Source organism: Oncorhynchus kisutch, linkage group LG26, assembly GCF_002021735.2.
Source record: "Oncorhynchus kisutch isolate 150728-3 linkage group LG26, Okis_V2, whole genome shotgun sequence".
Taxonomy (NCBI): domain Eukaryota; kingdom Metazoa; phylum Chordata; class Actinopteri; order Salmoniformes; family Salmonidae; genus Oncorhynchus; species Oncorhynchus kisutch.
Genome location: NC_034199.2, coordinates 32,503,823 through 32,522,133, shown reverse-complemented (window position 1 = coordinate 32,522,133; position 18,311 = coordinate 32,503,823). Strand labels below are relative to the sequence as shown.

At 41.8% G+C, this 18,311-nt stretch overlaps 1 protein-coding gene across 1 annotated transcript; it reads right to left on the bottom strand.

The window, feature by feature from the left end:
• Positions 1-3,214: 3,214 nt before the first annotated feature.
• Positions 3,215-18,268, bottom strand: LOC109870993 (sorting nexin-4). The gene is made up of 14 exons (XM_020461726.2): positions 18,094-18,268; positions 17,481-17,611; positions 16,358-16,490; positions 16,016-16,165; positions 15,619-15,666; positions 15,274-15,329; positions 14,570-14,642; positions 13,661-13,722; positions 13,461-13,526; positions 8,048-8,137; positions 7,250-7,349; positions 4,779-4,924; positions 4,473-4,587; positions 3,215-4,329 (listed from the first exon to the last, which is right to left on the bottom strand). The coding sequence occupies exons 1-14, from the start codon at positions 18,181-18,183 to the stop codon at positions 4,282-4,284; spliced, it is 1,308 nt and encodes a 435-aa protein (XP_020317315.1). The 5' UTR covers positions 18,184-18,268; the 3' UTR covers positions 3,215-4,281.
• Positions 18,269-18,311: the final 43 nt, after the last annotated feature.

The window sequence follows — 18,311 nt, the reverse complement described above, 5'->3', positions numbered from 1 at the left end:
GGAACAGAACACTGTGGGCTTTGTCAATGACAAAATTTGAAGAATGTCTCCCAAAATCCATCTCGTTCCATTTTCTCTCACTACCCGCCTTCAGGTTTTCGCTCACTACCATATTTAGTAGTGAGTGGAAATGCCAAGCGGATGCTTTCACATTTATACATCCAGTGAAATATCTGTCTCATTGTTCTATCTGTGACTGTAGTGACTCGTGGAACAAGCGCTACAATGTGTGTTCAGCAGACCTTTTCTACATATCTTTAGCGCGCTAACACGCAGAACACGATGTTTAATGCATTCAAGAAACAGAATACTGTTTGACAGATAGTCATATCAAAACTTCCTTATTAACAAAAAATAAAACAAAGATTTGTTAAAGAACTTACTATTAAATCAATTAACTAGTACACCAATTAACTCATAGCTACTACATTAATCTGATTAGAGCACAACTGTATCACATAAATCGCAGGGCAAACGGGGCCTAAAAATGTAAATTGATTCTAGTGCATTATTACCAAAACACTATTTTAAGTTAACAACAGATGGCAGCATTCACTGAACATTGATTGCTTCTGTCTGATAAACTCATAATGGAACCATTTGTATCTTTCAGTTAGCCTCCTTTCCTTTCCCATAGAAATATATACAATACCAGTCAAAAGTTTGGACACACCTACTCATTCCAGAGTTTTTCTTTATTTGGACTATTTCCTACATTGTAGAATAATAGTGAAGACATCAACACTATGACATAACACATGGAATCATGTAGTAACCAAAAAAGTGTTATACAAATATATTTGAGATTCTTCAAATTCGCCACCCTTTGCCTTGATGACAGCTTTGCACACTCTGCATTCTCTCATCCAGCTTCATGAGGTAGTCACCTGGAATGCATTTCAATTAACAGGCATGTCTTGTTAAAAGTAGATGTGTGGCATTTCCTTCCTTCTTAATGCATTTCAGCCAAGTATTTATGTTGTGACAAGGTAGGAATGTTATAAAGAAGATAGCCCTATTTGGTAAAAGACCAAAACCATTGTATGTCAAGAACAGCTCAAATAAGCAAAGAGATGACTTTTTCATTACTTTAAGACATGAAGTTCAGTCAATCTCAATTCAACAAATGTTCAAGTTTCTTCAAGTGCAGTCGGAAAAACAAAGCGCTGTGATGAAACTGCCTCTCATGAGGACTGCCACAGGAAAGGAAGACCCAGAGTTACCTCTGCTGCAGAGGATAAGTAAATTAGAGTTACCAGCCTCAGACATTGTAGCCCAAATAAATGTTTCAGAGTTCAAGTAACAGACATCAACTGTTGAGAAGAGACTGTGTGAATCTGGCCTTCATATTTGAATTGTAGAGTGAAGGAAAAGCTGTAATCAAAGGGTGGCTACTTTGAAGAATATAAAATATATATACAGTTGAAGTCGGAAGTTTACATACACCTTAGCCAAATACATTTAAACTCAGTTTTTCACATTTCCTGAAATGTAATCCTAGTAAAAATGTCCCTGTCTTAGGTCAGTTAGGATCACCACTTTATTTTAAGAATGTGAAATGTCAGAATAATAGTAGAGAGAATGAGTTATTTCAGCATTTATTTATTTATTCACATTCCCAGTGAGTCAGAAGTTTACATACACTTAATTAGTATTTGGTAGCATTGCCTTTAAATTGTTTAACTTGGGTCAAATGTTTCGGGTAGCCTTCCACAAGCTTCCCACAATAAGTTGGGTGAATTTTGGCCCATTCCTCCTGACAGAGCTGGTGTAACCGAGTCAGGTTTGTAGGCCTCTTTGCTCGCACATGCTTTTTCAGTTCTGCCCACAAGTTTTCGATAGGATTGAGGTCAGGTCTATGTGATGGCCATTCCAATACCTTGACTTTGTTGTCCTCAAGCCATTTTGTCACAACTTCGGAAGTATGCTTGGGGTCATTGTCCATTTGGAAGAGCCATTTGTGACCAAGCTTTAACTTCCTGACTGATGTCTTGAGATGTTGCTTCAATATATCCACAACATTTTCCTCCCTCATGATGCCATCTAGTTTGTGAAGTGCACCAGTCCCTCCTGCAGCAAAGCACCCCCACAACATGATGCTGCCACCCCCGTGCTTCACAGTTGGGATGGTGTTCTTCGGCTTGCAAGCCTTCCCCTTTTTCCTCCAAACATGGTCATTATGGCCAAACAATTATATTTTTGTTTCATCAGACCAGAGGACATTTATACAAAAAGTACAATATTTGATATTTATATGACGGTTTTGGAGCAGTGGTTTCTACCTTGCTGAGTGGCCTATCAGGTTATGTCGATATAGGACTCGTTTTACTGTGGATATAGATCATTTTGTACCTGTTTCTTCCAGCATCTTCACAAGGTCCTTCACTGTTCTGGGATTGATTTGCACTTTTCGCACCAAAGTACGTTCATCTCTAGGAGACAGAACGCCTCTCCTTCCTGAGCGGTATGATGGCTGCGTGGTCCGATGGTGTTTATACTTGCGTACTATTGTTAGTAGAGATGAACGTGGTACCTTCAGGCATTTGGAAATGGTTCAAGGATGAACCAGACCTGTGGAGGTCTACAATTTTTTTTCTGATGTCTTGGCTGATTTATTTAGACTTTCCCATGATGTCAAGCAAAGAGGCATTGAGTTTGAAGGTAGCCCTTGAAATACATCCACAGGTACACCTCCAATTGACTCAAAGGATGTCAATTAGCCTATCAGAAGCGTCTAAAGCCATGACATAACTTTCTGGAATTTTCCAAGCTGTTTAAAAAAAAAGGCACAGTCAACTTAGTGCATGTAAACTTTTGTGAAACAGAATTATAAGTTAAATAATCTGTCTGTAAACAATTGTTGGAAAAAAAAAAATTGCTCGTGTCATGCTCAATGTAGAGGTCCTAACCGACTTGCCAAAACTAGTTTGTAAACAATACATTTGTGGAGTGGTTGAAAAACGAGTTAATGACTCCAACATAAGTGTATGTAAACTTTCAACTGTAGATTTGTTTAACAATTATTTGGTTACTACGTGATTCCTTGTGTTATTCGTAGTTTAGATGTCTCCACTATTATTCTACAATAGTAAAATTAAAGAAAAACCCTGGAATGAGTAGGTGTTTCCAAACTTTTGACTGGTAGTGTATATACACACACACATTACACATTCTTAAACTTCATTTTGTCTCATGAGTAAAAACATGATTTAAGGACTGACAACTAGACTTCATATTTATTAGTGTATTTTTGGCACAATGATTACAACCTTACAACCGCATAAACAGTATACATTTCCTGCCGGTGCTCTGATCTCATCCCAAATGAATGATTAACATTACACCTCCTCCCCTGGCCCTTAGAGTGACCTAAAACCCAAGAGGCCTGGGGTTGTCTCAAATTGCACCCTTCCCTATATATAGTGACTACATAGGGAATAGGGAGCCATTTGGACCACATCCCCAGTACACATAAAGCACCAACATAAGGCAATTATCACATCCTGTTTTTCCTGTGACCTTCCTATTCCTTTGGCTAGATTTATCAAAAACACTGAACCACCCACTCTTCAGAAATGACAACACTGCCATTCATCATAGTGGCTACTTAAGACCCAGTGCCAGATTACAACCTTGAATGGCAAAGTACAGAAAGGCCTTTAAATATACAAAAACATCCGAAAAGGTTGAACCACTTATTTAGTACACTAGGACAATGCAATGAGAGAGTAGAGAAAACAGAACCGTCAATATACCAACCACATGGTCCACTCAAGAGAGTAAAACATTTACAAAAGCAGAATCAGTAAAGTATGCATGAAAATAACAAAAAAAGTAAAAAATATTGTTCTTATAGAACAAATCTCATTACCTTATTTTTAACATTGTGTAAAAGGCAGCATTGGAAAATTAGCTTCAGTCCACATTTCATACATTTGACAAAAAACTGCAATTGCAAGTGGACAAATCTAAGCAGCCAGCAATCAGACATGATAAAGACATAGAAAAGGAATAAACTGATTCTCTTCTTGTGTATAACTGATCAAAAATCCCTCGCAGTATGCTGCCATGGCTACTTCAGCAGAATGAATGTCCAGGAATGAGTCCCAAAAACAACCCTTATTCCCTATATATAGTGCATAGACTCCACAGAGCTCTGGTCAAAAGTGGTGCAATATATAGGGAAAAGAGTGCCATTTGGGATGCAAGCTCCAGGAGGAGTCCCCTGAAAATAAGCCTGTTCTGGCAGTTTTTTTGAAGGGTCTGCTTTGGCCTTGAAGATCACATCTTGTTGAAACACTCCTTTGCGTTGGTCCACACTTGTATTCCCTGAGAGAGAGAGATGAGACAGAAACAGAGAAAAAATAAGTATTTAACAACATATATTTGGCATTGATAAAATGACACAAAATAAACATTTCCAGGCAGAATACTCTATACGTTTTAAGTATCTGTGGGGAGGTGTCACCTACCTTTTTGCACATGCTGATCTGCATGACCGCATAGCTAATTAGGGCCTCCTTCAGGTCCCGGTCCTTCTGGTCCTTAAAGCGTTCAATGTCTACCCAGGCAGTCTTCACAAACTCACTGGGGAGAGAGACTTGCTTTAGAACCTTCTCAAATAATTGAAATGAAAAAAATATGGTCAGCTGGTCAAACTTTCAAAGCAGCTGATTAGAGCAGCAAATTTAGTGATTCAATTATAACATGCTAGACAAATCGACTGACAGAGAGAAAAAGATGGACAGAGAGGAGATTGAGAACGGAGGGTTTCTCACTCGGTCTCGGTGTTCTTCTCTTTAACAGCCTCCTCTCCCTCCTTTAGCTGCTGTTCTAACACTTGTAACTTAGCCTCCCTCTGCTCTGCAGTCTCCTGGCCAAACAGCTTACTGGTCATCCCCTTCAGTGAGAACGTCCGCACAGTCTGAACACAGAGAGGGAAAGAAACATTCCATTTGGATAAGCTTAACTTTGATAAAATTCAATGTACGCATTTCTGTGCTTGCTACTGTATGTGATCTATTGTGTCATTATCTTCTGGTGAGTTCCATGGCTCTTTAGAAACTGGGTTCATTCCCAAATGGCAAACTATACCCTACTGTACACTTCGTATTTGGGCTGACCCCAATTAGTTGACTGGTCGATTGTTTGGTCTTAGGTTTTAGTCGAGTAGTCCCGCACACACACACACGTCAAAAGTTTAGACAAACCTACTTATTCCAGGGTTTCTCTTTATTTAAAAAATTGTTTCACTATATTGTACAATATTTGAGATTCTTCAAAGTAGCCACCCTTTGCCTTGATGAGAGCTTCACACACACTTCAGACCCCTTGCCCTTTTTCTACATTTTGTTATATTACAGCCTTTTTCTAAAATTGATTAAATACATTTTCCCCCCCTCAGTCTACAAACAAAATGTTTCTACAACTTGTTTGGAGTCCACGTGTGGTAAATTCAATTGTTTGGACATGATTTGGAAAGGCAAACACCTGTCTATATAAAGTCCCACAGTTGACAGTGCACATCAGAGCAAAAACCAAACCATGAGGTCGAAGGAATTTTCCATAGAGCTCAGAGACAGGATTGTGTTTTGGCACAGATCTGGGGAAGGGTACCAAAAAAAATTTCCAAGAAAACAGTGGCCTTCATCATTCTTAAAATGGAAGGAGTTTGAATCCACCAAGATTCTTCCTAGAGCTGGCCGCCCGGCAAAACTGAGCAATCGGGGTAGAAGGGCTTTGGTCAGGGAGGTGACCAAGAAACCGATGGTCACTCTGACAGTGCTCCAGAGTTCCTCTGTGGAGATGGGAGAAACTTCCAGAAGGACAAGCATCTCTGCAGCATTCCACCAATCAGGCCTTTATGGTAGTGTGGCCAGACTGAAGCCCCTCCTCAGTAAAAGGCACACGAAAGCCCGCTTGGAGTTTGCCAAAAGGCACCCAAAGACTCAACATGAGAAACAAGATTCTCTGGTTTGATGAAAGCAAAATAAACTCTTTGGCCTGAGTGCCAATAGTAACATCTGGATGAAACTTGGAACCATCCCTACGGTGAAGCATGGTGGTGGCAGCATCACGCTATGGGGGATGTTTTTCCACCGGCAGGGACTGGGAGACTAGTCAGGATCGAGGGAAAGATGAATGGTGCAAAGCACAGAGAGATCCTTGATGAAAGCCTGCTCCAGAGTGCTCAGGACCTCGGAAGGTGTACCTTCGCCCCAGTCTAACAGGACCCCAAACCCAAGAATACAGCAAAGACAACACAGAAGTGGCTTCGGGACAAGTTTCTGAATGTCCTTGAGTGGCCCAGCCAGAGTCCGGACTTGAACATCTCTGAAGAGACCTGAGAATAGTTGTGAAATGACGCTCCCCATCCAACCTGAGAGCTTGAGAGGATCTGCAGAGAAGGGAGAAACTCCCCAAATACAGGTGTGCCAAGCTTCATACCCAAGAAGACTTGTGGCTGTAATCACTGCCAAAGGTGCTTCAACAAAGTACAGAAGAGTAAAGGTCTGAAAACTTACAGTACCAGTCAAAAGTTTGGACACCAACTCATTCAAGGGATTCTTTATTTTTACTATGTTCTACATTGTAGAATAATAGTTAAGACATCAAAACTATGAAATAACACATATGAAATCATGTAGTAACCAACAAAGTAGCCACCCTTTGCCTTGACAGCTTTGCACACTCTTGGCATCCTCTCAACCAACTTCATGAGGTAGTCACCTGGAATGCATTTCAATTAACAGGTGTGTCTTGTTAAAAATACATTTTCCAGATTAGTCCATCAACACATGAAGGTCAGTCAATGATGGACTGTCATTTCCCTTTGCTTATTTGAGCGGTTCTTGCAATAATATGGACTTGGTATTTCTTGGTATCTTCTGTATACCAACCCTACTTTGTCACAACACAACGGATTGGCTCAAACGCATTAAGAAAGAAATTCCACAAATAAACAAAGCACACCTGTTAATTGAAATGCATTCGAGGTGACTACCTCATGAAGCTGGTTGAGCAAATGCCAAGAGTGTGCAAAGCTGTCATCAAGGCAAAGGATGGCTACTTTGAAGAATCTAAAATATATTTAGATTTGTTTAACACTTTTTTGGTTACTACATGATTCCATATGTGTCATTTCATAGTTTGTCTTCACTATTATTCTACAATGTAGAAAAAAAGAGAAATAAAAACCCTTGAATGAGTAGGTGTCCAAACTTGACTGGTACTGTATATAACAACTCACCCCAGTGACCAGTTCCTCCTTCTGCTGTTTCTTACAGGCTAGGTCCAGTGCAACCATCTCCAGCTCAAACTGTGTCAACTCATGCTTTCTGCATACCGCCCTGCAGAAATAGAGGCCTTTGCTGATCATCATGGCTGCTACTGGATGTACTGATGCCTAGCTGCTTATTATGGTTGCTACTGTACATGTATGATCATTATACACCATACACACACAGGGTCAGAGGGCTGTTCTATAGATTCAATGAGGGGGGCTCAGTGAGTACACTATATGCATTGGGAATTTTGTCCACACAGGTCTTCGTCAAGGTAATGTGAGGATGTGAAGCTACCTACATAACACATACAACCTAGGGCACACTGACTAGTGATTTCGCATTATGATCTTCAGGGGTGTCAAACCTATTTTGCAATGGGGGCCATCTTCAATGAGGTCTGGAGGGCCGCATCAAAATTGGATGTACTGCCTTGCTGACAATTTGCTAAAAATAGTCCTCTATCCATAATTATTTAAATGTCGATGCTCCCTACCTGCTTTCAGGACAGTGATTATTAGCAAGATGGACAGACAAGAAACTATCATTTCTACACATTCTCAATTTGATTTTAGTCATTAGTATATTGAGTTTGCCCCCCCCCCCCCCAAAAAAAAAAAAATATATATATATATATATATTTTGTTTTAACTCAAACCACCCGTGGGCCAGATTGGACCAATTGCGGGTCATATGTTTGACACCCCTGGTTTATATAGTGATATGTACTTGGCCTACAGAAGCAGTCCCAGTGTAGTAAATACCTTAGTGCATCAGTATAGAACAGGTACTCCTTCAGCTGATCAGCATAGTGCTCCTCCTCCTCCAGAATATCATCTACAGAAGCAGCATACCTGTAAACAAGACGAGAGTCCATATGAATACATTTGCTTTACAACAATCACACCTTTAATAGAGGGATGGGGAACTACATATGCTTTACTCCCCCAGAGTCAGATGAACTCGTGGATACCATTTTTATATCTCTGCGTGCAGTTTGAAGGAAGTGGCTAACTAACGTAAATGCTAGTAGACATGAGACTTCCAGTCAATGCACTAATGCTAGTTAGCATTGGCTCACGAAACTAACACCAACTCCCTTCATAATGGACACAGAGTCTGGTATCCATGAGCGCATCTGACTCTGGGGAAGTAGTTAACGGGCCTCATTGACAAAATCCTGAGGTATCCCTTTAAAAGCTATAGGTACCTGCATCCCAAATGGCACCCTACATAGTGGACTACCTTTGACCAGTCCCCATTTGGAATCGAACGTTGACAGAAATTCTGCCTTACTTGATACGCCTCAGTGGCCAAGCGCTGTGACCCCAGACCTCTAGAATTGAGTCCTACAATCTAGTAACCATCAGTGACGGGGTAGGGGCTAATCATGTTATTACTCTGAGGTGTGGGTGCATGTTACTACTCCAAGGACAGGGCCCGAGACCACTCATGTCACTCAAAGAGAACTATACACAGCACCCAAGTTGAAAGTAAAAGCCTCTGGCTATTTGCCAGCCAGTTCTCAGTTTGAACCCAGAACCTTCACAACTCAAGTCACCCCAGTCCTCATGGTCAGCTACCTGCTACAGCAGACTCTATGCTTCAAATATGAAATGCTTTCAAATCAAAACACAGTAAATGTGTTGTATAGCTTAACTAGGAACCATGTAATATGTACAGCGTTGCTGGGGGGGAAATGGCGTTGTGCAACACCTCAACATATCAGCTACTTTAGTGAGTCTGTATGAGGTCACAGAGGGTAAGGAAAGAGGTTGGCTATGTCTGAAATGGCAACATTTTCACTATATATTGCAAAAAAAATTGACATACCATTCTGTTGTAATCCAATAAAATTGTTATGATTAATATGGTAGATTATTGCATGGTTACAACTAAATTGCCTTAGTGTTAGTGTTTAACCTGAGATTGGGAGTTCGATCCCCAGTCGAATCATACCAAAGACTGTGTAACTGGAACCAGATGCGTCTCTGCTTGGGACTCTTATTTTACTGTAATTTAACCAGGTAGTCCAGTTGAGAACAAGATAAAGCAAAGCAGTTCGACAAAAACAAGAGTTGCACATGGGATAGACAAATGTACAGTCAAAAACACAATAGAAAAATCTATATACAGTGTGTGCAAATGTAGTATGATTAGGGAGGTAAGGCAATAAATAGGCCATAGTGGCAAAATAATTACAATTTAGCATTACCACTGGAGTGATAGATGTGCAGATGATAACGTGCAAGTAGGGAAACTGGGGTGCAAAAGAGCAAAAATAAATAACATATGGGGATGAGGTAGTTGGATGGGCAATTTACAGGTGCAATGATCGGTAAGCTGCTCTGACAGCTGATGCGTTAAGTTAGTGAGGGAGATACGCGTCTCCAGCTTCAGTGATTTTTGCAAATCATTACAGTCATTGGCAGCAGAGAACTGGAAGGAAAGGCGGCCAAAGGAGGTGTTGGCTTTGGGGATGACTAGTGAAATATACCCGCTGGAGCGCGTGCTACGGATGGGTGTTACTATGGTGACCAGTGAGCTGAGATAAGGCAGGGATTTACCTAGCAACGACTTATAGATGACCTGGAGCCAGTGGGTTTGGCGACGAACAGGTCTTTGTGGTGGGTAGTATATGGGGCTTTGGTGACAACAGATGGCACTGTGATAGCCTACATCCAATTCATTTTGGATTGGAGATGCTTAATGTGAGTCTGGAAGGAGAGTTTACAGTCTAACCAGACACCTAGGTATTTGCAGTTGTCCACATGTCAGAACAGTCCAAAGTAGTGATGCTAGTCGGGCGGGAGGGTGCGGACGTCAATCGGTTGAAGAGCATGCACTTAGTTTTAATAGCGTTTAAGATCAGTTTGAGGCCACGGAAGGAGTGTTGTATGGCATTGAAGCTCGTTTGGAGGTTGTTAACAGTGTCCAAAGAAGGCCCAGGTGCATACAGAATGGTGTTGTCTGCGTAGAGGTGGATCAGAGAATCACCAGCAGCAAGAGCGACATCATTGATGTATACAGAGAAAAGAGCCTGCCCGAGAATTGAACCCTGTGGAACCCCCATAGAGACTGCCAGCGGTCCGGACAACAGGCCCTCCACCCGTAGAAAAATGCTTATTGAAATTCTCGATTTATCGGTGGTGACAGTGTTTCCTAGCCTCAGTGCAGTGGGCGGGGGATTTGGGGGGGGATTTGTGCTATAGGGTGCAAATTTCTGTTTGAAAAAGCTAGACTTTCCTTTCCTGTATATTGGTTCCTAACTTCCCTGAAAATGTGCATATCGCGGGGGCTATTCGATAATGCAGTACGCCACAGGATATTTTTGTGTAATAGGATGTTTTCCAGTAAAGTCTGGAGTGAACCAAGGCCTATATCTGTTCTTAGTTCTACATTTTTTTGAACGGGGCATTCTTATTTTAGATGGTGAGGAAAGCACTTTTAAAGAATAACCAGGCGTCCTCTACTGACGGGATGTAGTCAATATACTTCAAGGATACCTGGGCCAGGTCGATTAGAAAGGCCTGCTCGCTGAAGTGTTTTAGGGAGCGTTTGACAGTGATGAGGGATGGTCGTTTGACTGCGGACCCATTACACACAGGCAATGAGGCAGTGATCGCTGAGATCCTGGTTGAAGACAGCAGAGGTGTATTTTGAGGGCAGGTTGGTCAGGATGATATCTATTAGGGTGCCCCTGTTTACAGATTTAGGGTTGTGCCTGGTAGGTTCCTTGATAATTTGTGTGAGATTGAGGGCATCTAGCTTAGATTGTAGGACGGCCGGGGTGTTAAGCATATCCCAGTTTAGGTCACCTAACAGTACGAACTCTGAGGATAAATGGGGGGGCAGTCAATTCACATAGTGTCCAGGACGCAGCTGGGGGCTGAGGGGGGTCTATAACAAGCAGCAACAGTGAGAGACTCATTTCTGGTAAGGTGGATTTCTAGTAGAAGCTCAAACTGTTGGGGCACAGACCTGGATAGTATGACAGAACTCTGCAGGCTAACTCCGCCCCCTTTGGCAGTTCTATCTTGATGAGAATGTTGTAGTTGGGGATGGAAAATGTAGTATTTCAGACAAAGCTAGGACAGGGTTGGCAGAGTGTGCGAAAGCAGTGAATAAAACAAACTTAGGGAGGAGGCTTCTGATGTTAACATGCATGAAACCAAGTCTTTCACGGTTACAGAAGTCAACAAATGAGAGCGCCTGGGGAATAGGTGTGCTACAGGGCCTAGGTTAACCTCTACATCACCAGAGGAACAGGAGGAGTAGGATAAGGGTACAGCTAAAGGCTGTAAGAACTGGTCGTCTAGTGCTTTGGGAACAGAGAGTAAAAGGAGCAGATTTCTGGGCGTGGTAGAATAGATTCAGGGCATAATGTACAGACAAGGGTATGGTAGGATGTGAGTACAGTGGAGTTGAGTGACGATGAGATTGTACCTCTGGAGGCACCAGTTAAGCCAGGTGAGGTCTCTGCATGTGTCAGGGGTGGGACAAAAGAGCCATCTGAGGCATGTTGAGACTGGGGGCTCTACAGTGAAATAAAACAATAAGTACTAACCGAGACAGCAGTAGACAAGGCATATTGACATTAGAGAGAGGCATAAAGAAATCAAGGGTGTTGATCGGGAGAGCGAAGACAACAACGGGTAAATGGCAATGAATGGGCAGAGAGGGTCAGTTAGGTATGCACATGACCCGAGTTTGAGGTTGGGGCCGACAGGTAAACAAAAAGAGGTACCGCGTTATTGAACAGTCCAGCAGGCATCAGCTTTGTAGCCGAGTGATCATAGGGTCCAAAGAGCAGCAATAGGCGAGTCAGGGAGACATTCTGTAGTCGCTACTATGTTAGGCGAGCCGGAGACAACGGCGTTCAGAAAGCTAGCGGGTCGGAGCTAGCGGATGGGTCTTCGGCGACAGTGCAACGGAAAAGCCTGTTGAAACCACAACGGACGATTACGTTGGCAGACCAGTTGTGTTGGACAGGCAGGGCTCTGTGTCGACAATAAAGGGTCCAGGCCAATTGGCAAAAGTGGTATTGTAGCCCAAGAAGTTAGCTGGTATATTGGCCTTGTGCGAGGCTAGCTCAAGGCTAACCAGTGCTTGCTTCGGGACAGAGTTGTTAGCTAACAGTAGCCACTCAATTGCAGCTAGCTAGCGGCGATGATCCGGTGTAATGGTCTAGAGCTTGCGGCAGGAATCCGGTAATGTGGTAGAGAAGCAGTCCGATATGCTCTGGGTTGATATCGCGCTGTGCAGACTGGTAGGTATTATCCGAGCTAAAGCTGGCTGGTGTCCGAGCTAAAGGTTAAGACTGCTAGCCGTGGCTAACGAAGACTGGTAGCTAGTTAGCTGGCTAGCTCCTGAAGGAGGTTCCAGTTATAAGGAATAAAAATAGCAGATCTGTACCATATTGGGTGAGGCAGTTTGCAGGAAAGTATATTAGTTCGTATATAGAAAGTGAAATTAAAATATATACGAGAAAGAAAACGGACTATTTACACGGACAAAGCATTGAGTGGACAGATTGGTGGTAAGGCCCTGCAATAGACTAGCTTCCTGTCCAGGAGGTGTACTTGTACATCATGCTGCCTTAAGCTACAGAAACAGCTTGTATAAGCCAAACTTGTGCAAGGCTATTTACCTACAACTCAGTGTGTTCGTGTATCACTAGGTAGGTTTCCAACCAATTGGTAAGAGATTTTCATGCAAATATTCCAGTAACAGCATAAAACAAATACACATTTTCCCAGTAGTGGAATGCATCCACCAAATGAACTTGTTCCAGATAAAAATGTGTGTGATGAAGTACAGTAGTGCACAAAAAATATACTTTTTCGCTGAAGTATACCATCGCATTTTCAACTCTACCGTCAATTGTGTGGTAGAACCACACACCATATCATCGCATGACTCCAAATTTACTTTGACATGCTGGTTATTATATCAATTTTTGCACCTAAAGGCATTTCCAATAACATTTTCAGCATAATTAATTTTACAGATACAAAAAGATCTCACCATGTCGAACAAACAAATGATCTGTCAGCATTTATAAAATTACACTGAAACTTCCTGTTTCCATCACAGCTGTCATGATTTTGTTTTGGACGATATGACTTTACTCGCATAAAAACTGTGGAAGGAAACGTGGTTATTGAAAACACTTACGCATCCATGTGATGGCCAGCACTTTGTAGTCCATCTCCCATCTCTTTCTCTATGGCACTCCACTCACTGTCCAACACATGCACAGAGAACATACTTCAAAGAAACACAAGTATGCATTTGACATACACTTAAAACATTACATAGTACATAATGCAACAGCTTTATATACACACCCTTTCGTCCAAACACACGACTCTTACCTGAAGACTCGTCCATAGTTTCCATGCACTTTGTACACCCCATACAGTCGATCTGCTACCCTCTGAGTGGATGAAGAAGATCAAGTTCTAGGTTAAATTTCGCAGTTTCTTTGATACTGCTGCTTCCATGTTATGTTACATATGGTGTTATGAAACAGAGACAATAATGAGGTAGTGTCGCAGACAGCCGCTTTATTGAGGAGTGTTCTACTTACTATGGACATGTGGTCGTCGTACCTAACTACCGTAAGTTGAATGCATCATAGCCCCCTTGTTCAGTTATGGTGAAGCAGTATGTGTTACTGTTTTCTCAAAACAAGTAGAAATCCACTTCTATCAGATAAAACATACAGCTGGTCTATCTGTGTAATGTGAATTTCCACACGAGGTTATAGCGTGACATTTGGGACACAAACCTAGGTTGTATGTTACAACTTGCAGTGTGCTGGATGGTGTAGTCCGTCTAATTGTGACCCTTTTATGTGTGTTACAACCGGCTGGCAGTATGTCTAGTCATTAAGTTGTGTGTTACAGCAGCAGCCAATCCACTTTTATCAGACAGACCAGCTGTGAGATTTATCCTTCTGATGCATGTCAACTTCCAGCCCAGCTCATGTGTTTTAACGCTAGTTGTATGTCTAGTCTCGTCAGTAAAATGTATGTTACAGCTGGCAGTATAGTAAACAGACCTGGGTTCAAATACTACTTTGTCTTTGCTCAATTCAGCTTCCCTGGCTCAATGGAACAATTGAATAGTTCCAAAACGCCAAACCTCACCCATCTGGCATTACAGGCAAGCTAGACCAAACATTCAAAGTTTTTGAAAGATCAAATAATAGTTGAACCCAGGTCTGGTTGTCAGTCTAGTCAGTAAGACGTGTGAATATGCCGACAGCTGCCTGTACTTACCGCCCGTACTCTCAGCAGCTGGGAGAGTACAGTCTGTAGCTCGTCACTGTAGTGTTTCAACTCTGTAAACCTTCTGCAGACGCCAGGGCCAGAAAAGAACAAGAATCAACACTTTCTTCCCAGCAAGGCAGATAAACAAGACAATAGTCAATGTTGAAACTGACATTGACCTGCTCCTACTGTACTTCCCACACAGTCCCAGAACAAAGTATGGCAGTACATCAAATAAAAGAGGAATGAGATGGATAGTAGAGACAGAGTCCAAATTATTAATGTTACAACACATGGAGATAGAAGTGCATTGTTGGCTCCACACAAAAGAAAACTGACAAGAAAACAATGGATGGATCCTAAATGGCACCCTATTCTCCCTATAAAGTGTACTACTTTTTACCAGCGTCCAGAGCACTATATACACCAGGGCCAGGATGATACCAGTATCACGATACTCATTAGTATTGTGGAAAGGTAAAAAAACACAAAGCAGATTTAACTTCAGGAAAACAGCCCTAATGTTGGACAAACATCATTATGGCACACAATATTTTACATACAGCAGGTTTTTAAAGGACCAAAGAGTATGGTCTGCTTCGTGTTGCCCTTTTTGCCAAGGAAAAAATATTGCAATACCAGTATCGTGACAGCCCTATCATACAGTTTACCCTTTAGGGTGTCATTTGGGACGGAACATTTCTATGACCTACCCATCTGGATTCTTCACCCTGAATGCTGCATTCACAGCTTTCAACCTGGAATCAGCCTGTATAAAAAAAAGACAAATTAAATGGTTTGTTAGTTCAGAAGTTGCTATTGATGACTTGAATAATTTTAGACATAAAATATGATGTATCAGAATAAGTATATATATATATATATATATATATATATATATATAAAAATTTACACAGATTACAACCTTTACAATATACCTTTATTACACCGCTATGGTTTGCAAAGTCACATGAGGTCGCCCGGTAAGGTATTATCAAAGAAAGTTGACAGGACAATGCAACCACGAAAAGACCATAAAGTGCTGATGGACTGAGTACCTTTGCTTGAAATCCTGTCTCGTACACCATTTCCTTCCAATCTTTATCCTGCTGGACAGAGAGAGGATGCTGTGTGACTTTGACAAAGACCATTAGAGATAGGAGAGCCTGATGCATGGGGGCACACTATCAACTCAAAAGGTTGAAGGTGATCCTATCAACTCTCCATGACAGAACGACTACAGCAGCACAGTAAATAGTTTAGCTTAAGGCCTACTTCATAAGACATTACTTACAAGACTCTCAACCCTTATCAGAGCTAATAGCCTAACTACCGATCATGCAACATTACATCGGCGGAAAAGTGTGAATGGAAGAATTGTTCAAATACTGCTGCTGCAGGATTATTTTGCTGCGACAATACTGGTCAAATAAAGATACTACATCTGTAGCTGACCTCAGTGAGGAAGATATAGAAGATATTGTCATTGCAGAGAACTGGGTGGGAGGCGACTCGGTGCAGGAAGTTTTCCAGTCCAACCCTTCTCCTCTCCACAAAGTCTGGGTCCATGTTGTCCGCCGACAGCTTGTGCCACACAATCTCTGCCTGTGAGAAACAGACAAATAATTACTACTATATTGATAAGGAGACAAAACATTAGCTTCAGGAATGTCTTCAACATAAAACTGGATGTTGTACAGAGCATTACAGGTACTGTAGTAAGTACATCATGCTACAAATATCACTTCCTAAACTACACTACATTAATTTAATCCAAGGTATCCTCCTTGTTCTCACCCTCTTCTCAGGTAATGGGGCAACAACGACAAAGGGATAGGTGACCAACAGGTAGTTTCTGAGAAGCTCAAACTCGCTGTATCTTCGCCATAAGGAGTCTGGGGTTATACCTTCTGTCAGAGCATCAACCGGCCTGTCAGAAGAGAGGGAAGGATTTAAGTCATACAACTGGACTTGACTAAGAGTACCACCTAAACATTTGATACATGTTACAGTATCTAAGCCATCTTGCAAGGTACCAAGTACAGTATTATCCAACATTCTATGAATTATTGATGCCAACACTTTGACAAAGCAAGAGAGAGAAACACTACTGACAGAGAAAGAGAGATAAAGGGGAGACTTCAACTTTAGAAGTATATGTGGATCCAGCAGCAAAGACTAGGGAGAAAAGGAAAGGGAAAAGAGCAGGGAAAGAGTGAAATACAGGAAAATAAGTAGCTGGATGGTAATCTTCAGTCTAACTGTACTGAGTGCCTGGCTCCAATACACTCCCTTCTCAATGGCCCACTGGTAAACAAAGGCCCAGTGTGTGTGTGTGTGTACAGTATGTATAGCTTGTGTGCTTACATGATTTCCATGTGTGCACGTTTATTGTGTGATTGCATGAAATGAAACCAGTAAATAGATAGCTAGCTAGATAAAAGTAAGAAAGAAAGCTGGTGTGATGTGCAGTTCTTGAACAAACCAATCTTATAAAACACATTCTCAGTGAATGGAGTGTCTAATTTCAAATGTTTTACCTTTAACCAGGCAAGTCTGTTAAGAACAAATTCATAATGACGGCCTAGGAACAGTGGGTTAACTGCATTGTTCAGGGGCAGAAAAACAGATTTGTTCCTTGTCAGCTCAGGGATTCGATCTAGCAACCTTTCGGTTACTGGCCCAACACTAACCACTAGGCTACCTGCCGCCCACATAATTCTAAAAGAGTCAGATGTTTGAATCATCATCATGGCTAGATCACCTGTAATGACAGTGTGGAATTATGAGCAGACAAGGTGGTATAGGTGTGATTGTGGAAGTAGCTGTTCATGGCAGTGTCACAAAATGGTAGTACTGGCCTGGAAGATGTAGGCTATCACAAATAGTTTGAGAATTCACACAGATAAGGCATAATTACCGTGTCTCAATTAGATAAACAGTGTATATCTCCTGCATGTTGACTGTATTCTTCCCAGTCCTTTTCTCTGCCTCTGCAACGCTGATCTCCATCTTTCGTAGAAGACTCGTCCCTTTTTCGATCTCAACCATCTAGAATAGGCCAATGCACATCATAACATGGTAACAATAATAATGCAATATAATTTGATGTATGTTTGCAATCATGGGCATCAATAATTGGTCAAACTGGTTCTAGTACTTGTAACATAAGCCAAGTCCCTTTAAACCGCTGGCCCCTCCTGTCAAATTTGCAACTTTGTAGCAGAAAAAAAGTTGTTGGCTAGCAAGCTAGCTAGTTCCTGGTAATGGTCAAGCTAACCATGTTAATAAGAACGATCTAGCTAACTTTACTTTATGTCGACGTGGACATTACAATGAGTTGTTGAACTTTTAGCGGTCATTTCCTGCACATGCAGCTACCTACAGCTGCTGCTGGCTCAGTGGAGCTCTCTGCGAAACTCCGTGGATTAATCAGGCCTAGAAAACCCAACTCATTCAAACAGGCTCCCTAACAACTTTGCTACATCCAAATGCCTCGCTTTTTGACAATACGAATACGTTTGAAGCTATACCGTGTTTATAATGTTGTTATCTAGTTCTGCGGAGGTGAGCTCGGTGTTCCCGATCACCGCTACTTCCTTGGGTCCGGAGTCTGCCATCATATCTTCCTGAGTTGTGTGTTGTTGTCAGGGGTATAGCAGCCAGACATAACCTCGCATGCGCACTTTTAACCCTTTTATTTTCCCAACCTCAACCAGAGATCTGTGACGAGATGCTAATGTACCCACCC

Excerpts from the sequence above, each read along its gene's own strand:
- LOC109870993 (XM_020461726.2), bottom strand. The coding sequence starts at position 18,183 with ATGATGGCAGACTCCGGACCCAAGGAAGTAGCGGTGATCGGGAACACC. Across the intron at positions 13,527-13,660 it reads AACTATGGACGAGTCTTCAG|TGAGTGGAGTGCCATAGAGA; the intron begins GTAAGAGTCGTG and ends TGTGTTGGACAG. Across the intron at positions 7,350-8,047 it reads TTCTATACTGATGCACTAAG|GGCGGTATGCAGAAAGCATG; the intron begins GTATTTACTACA and ends CTATTTCTGCAG.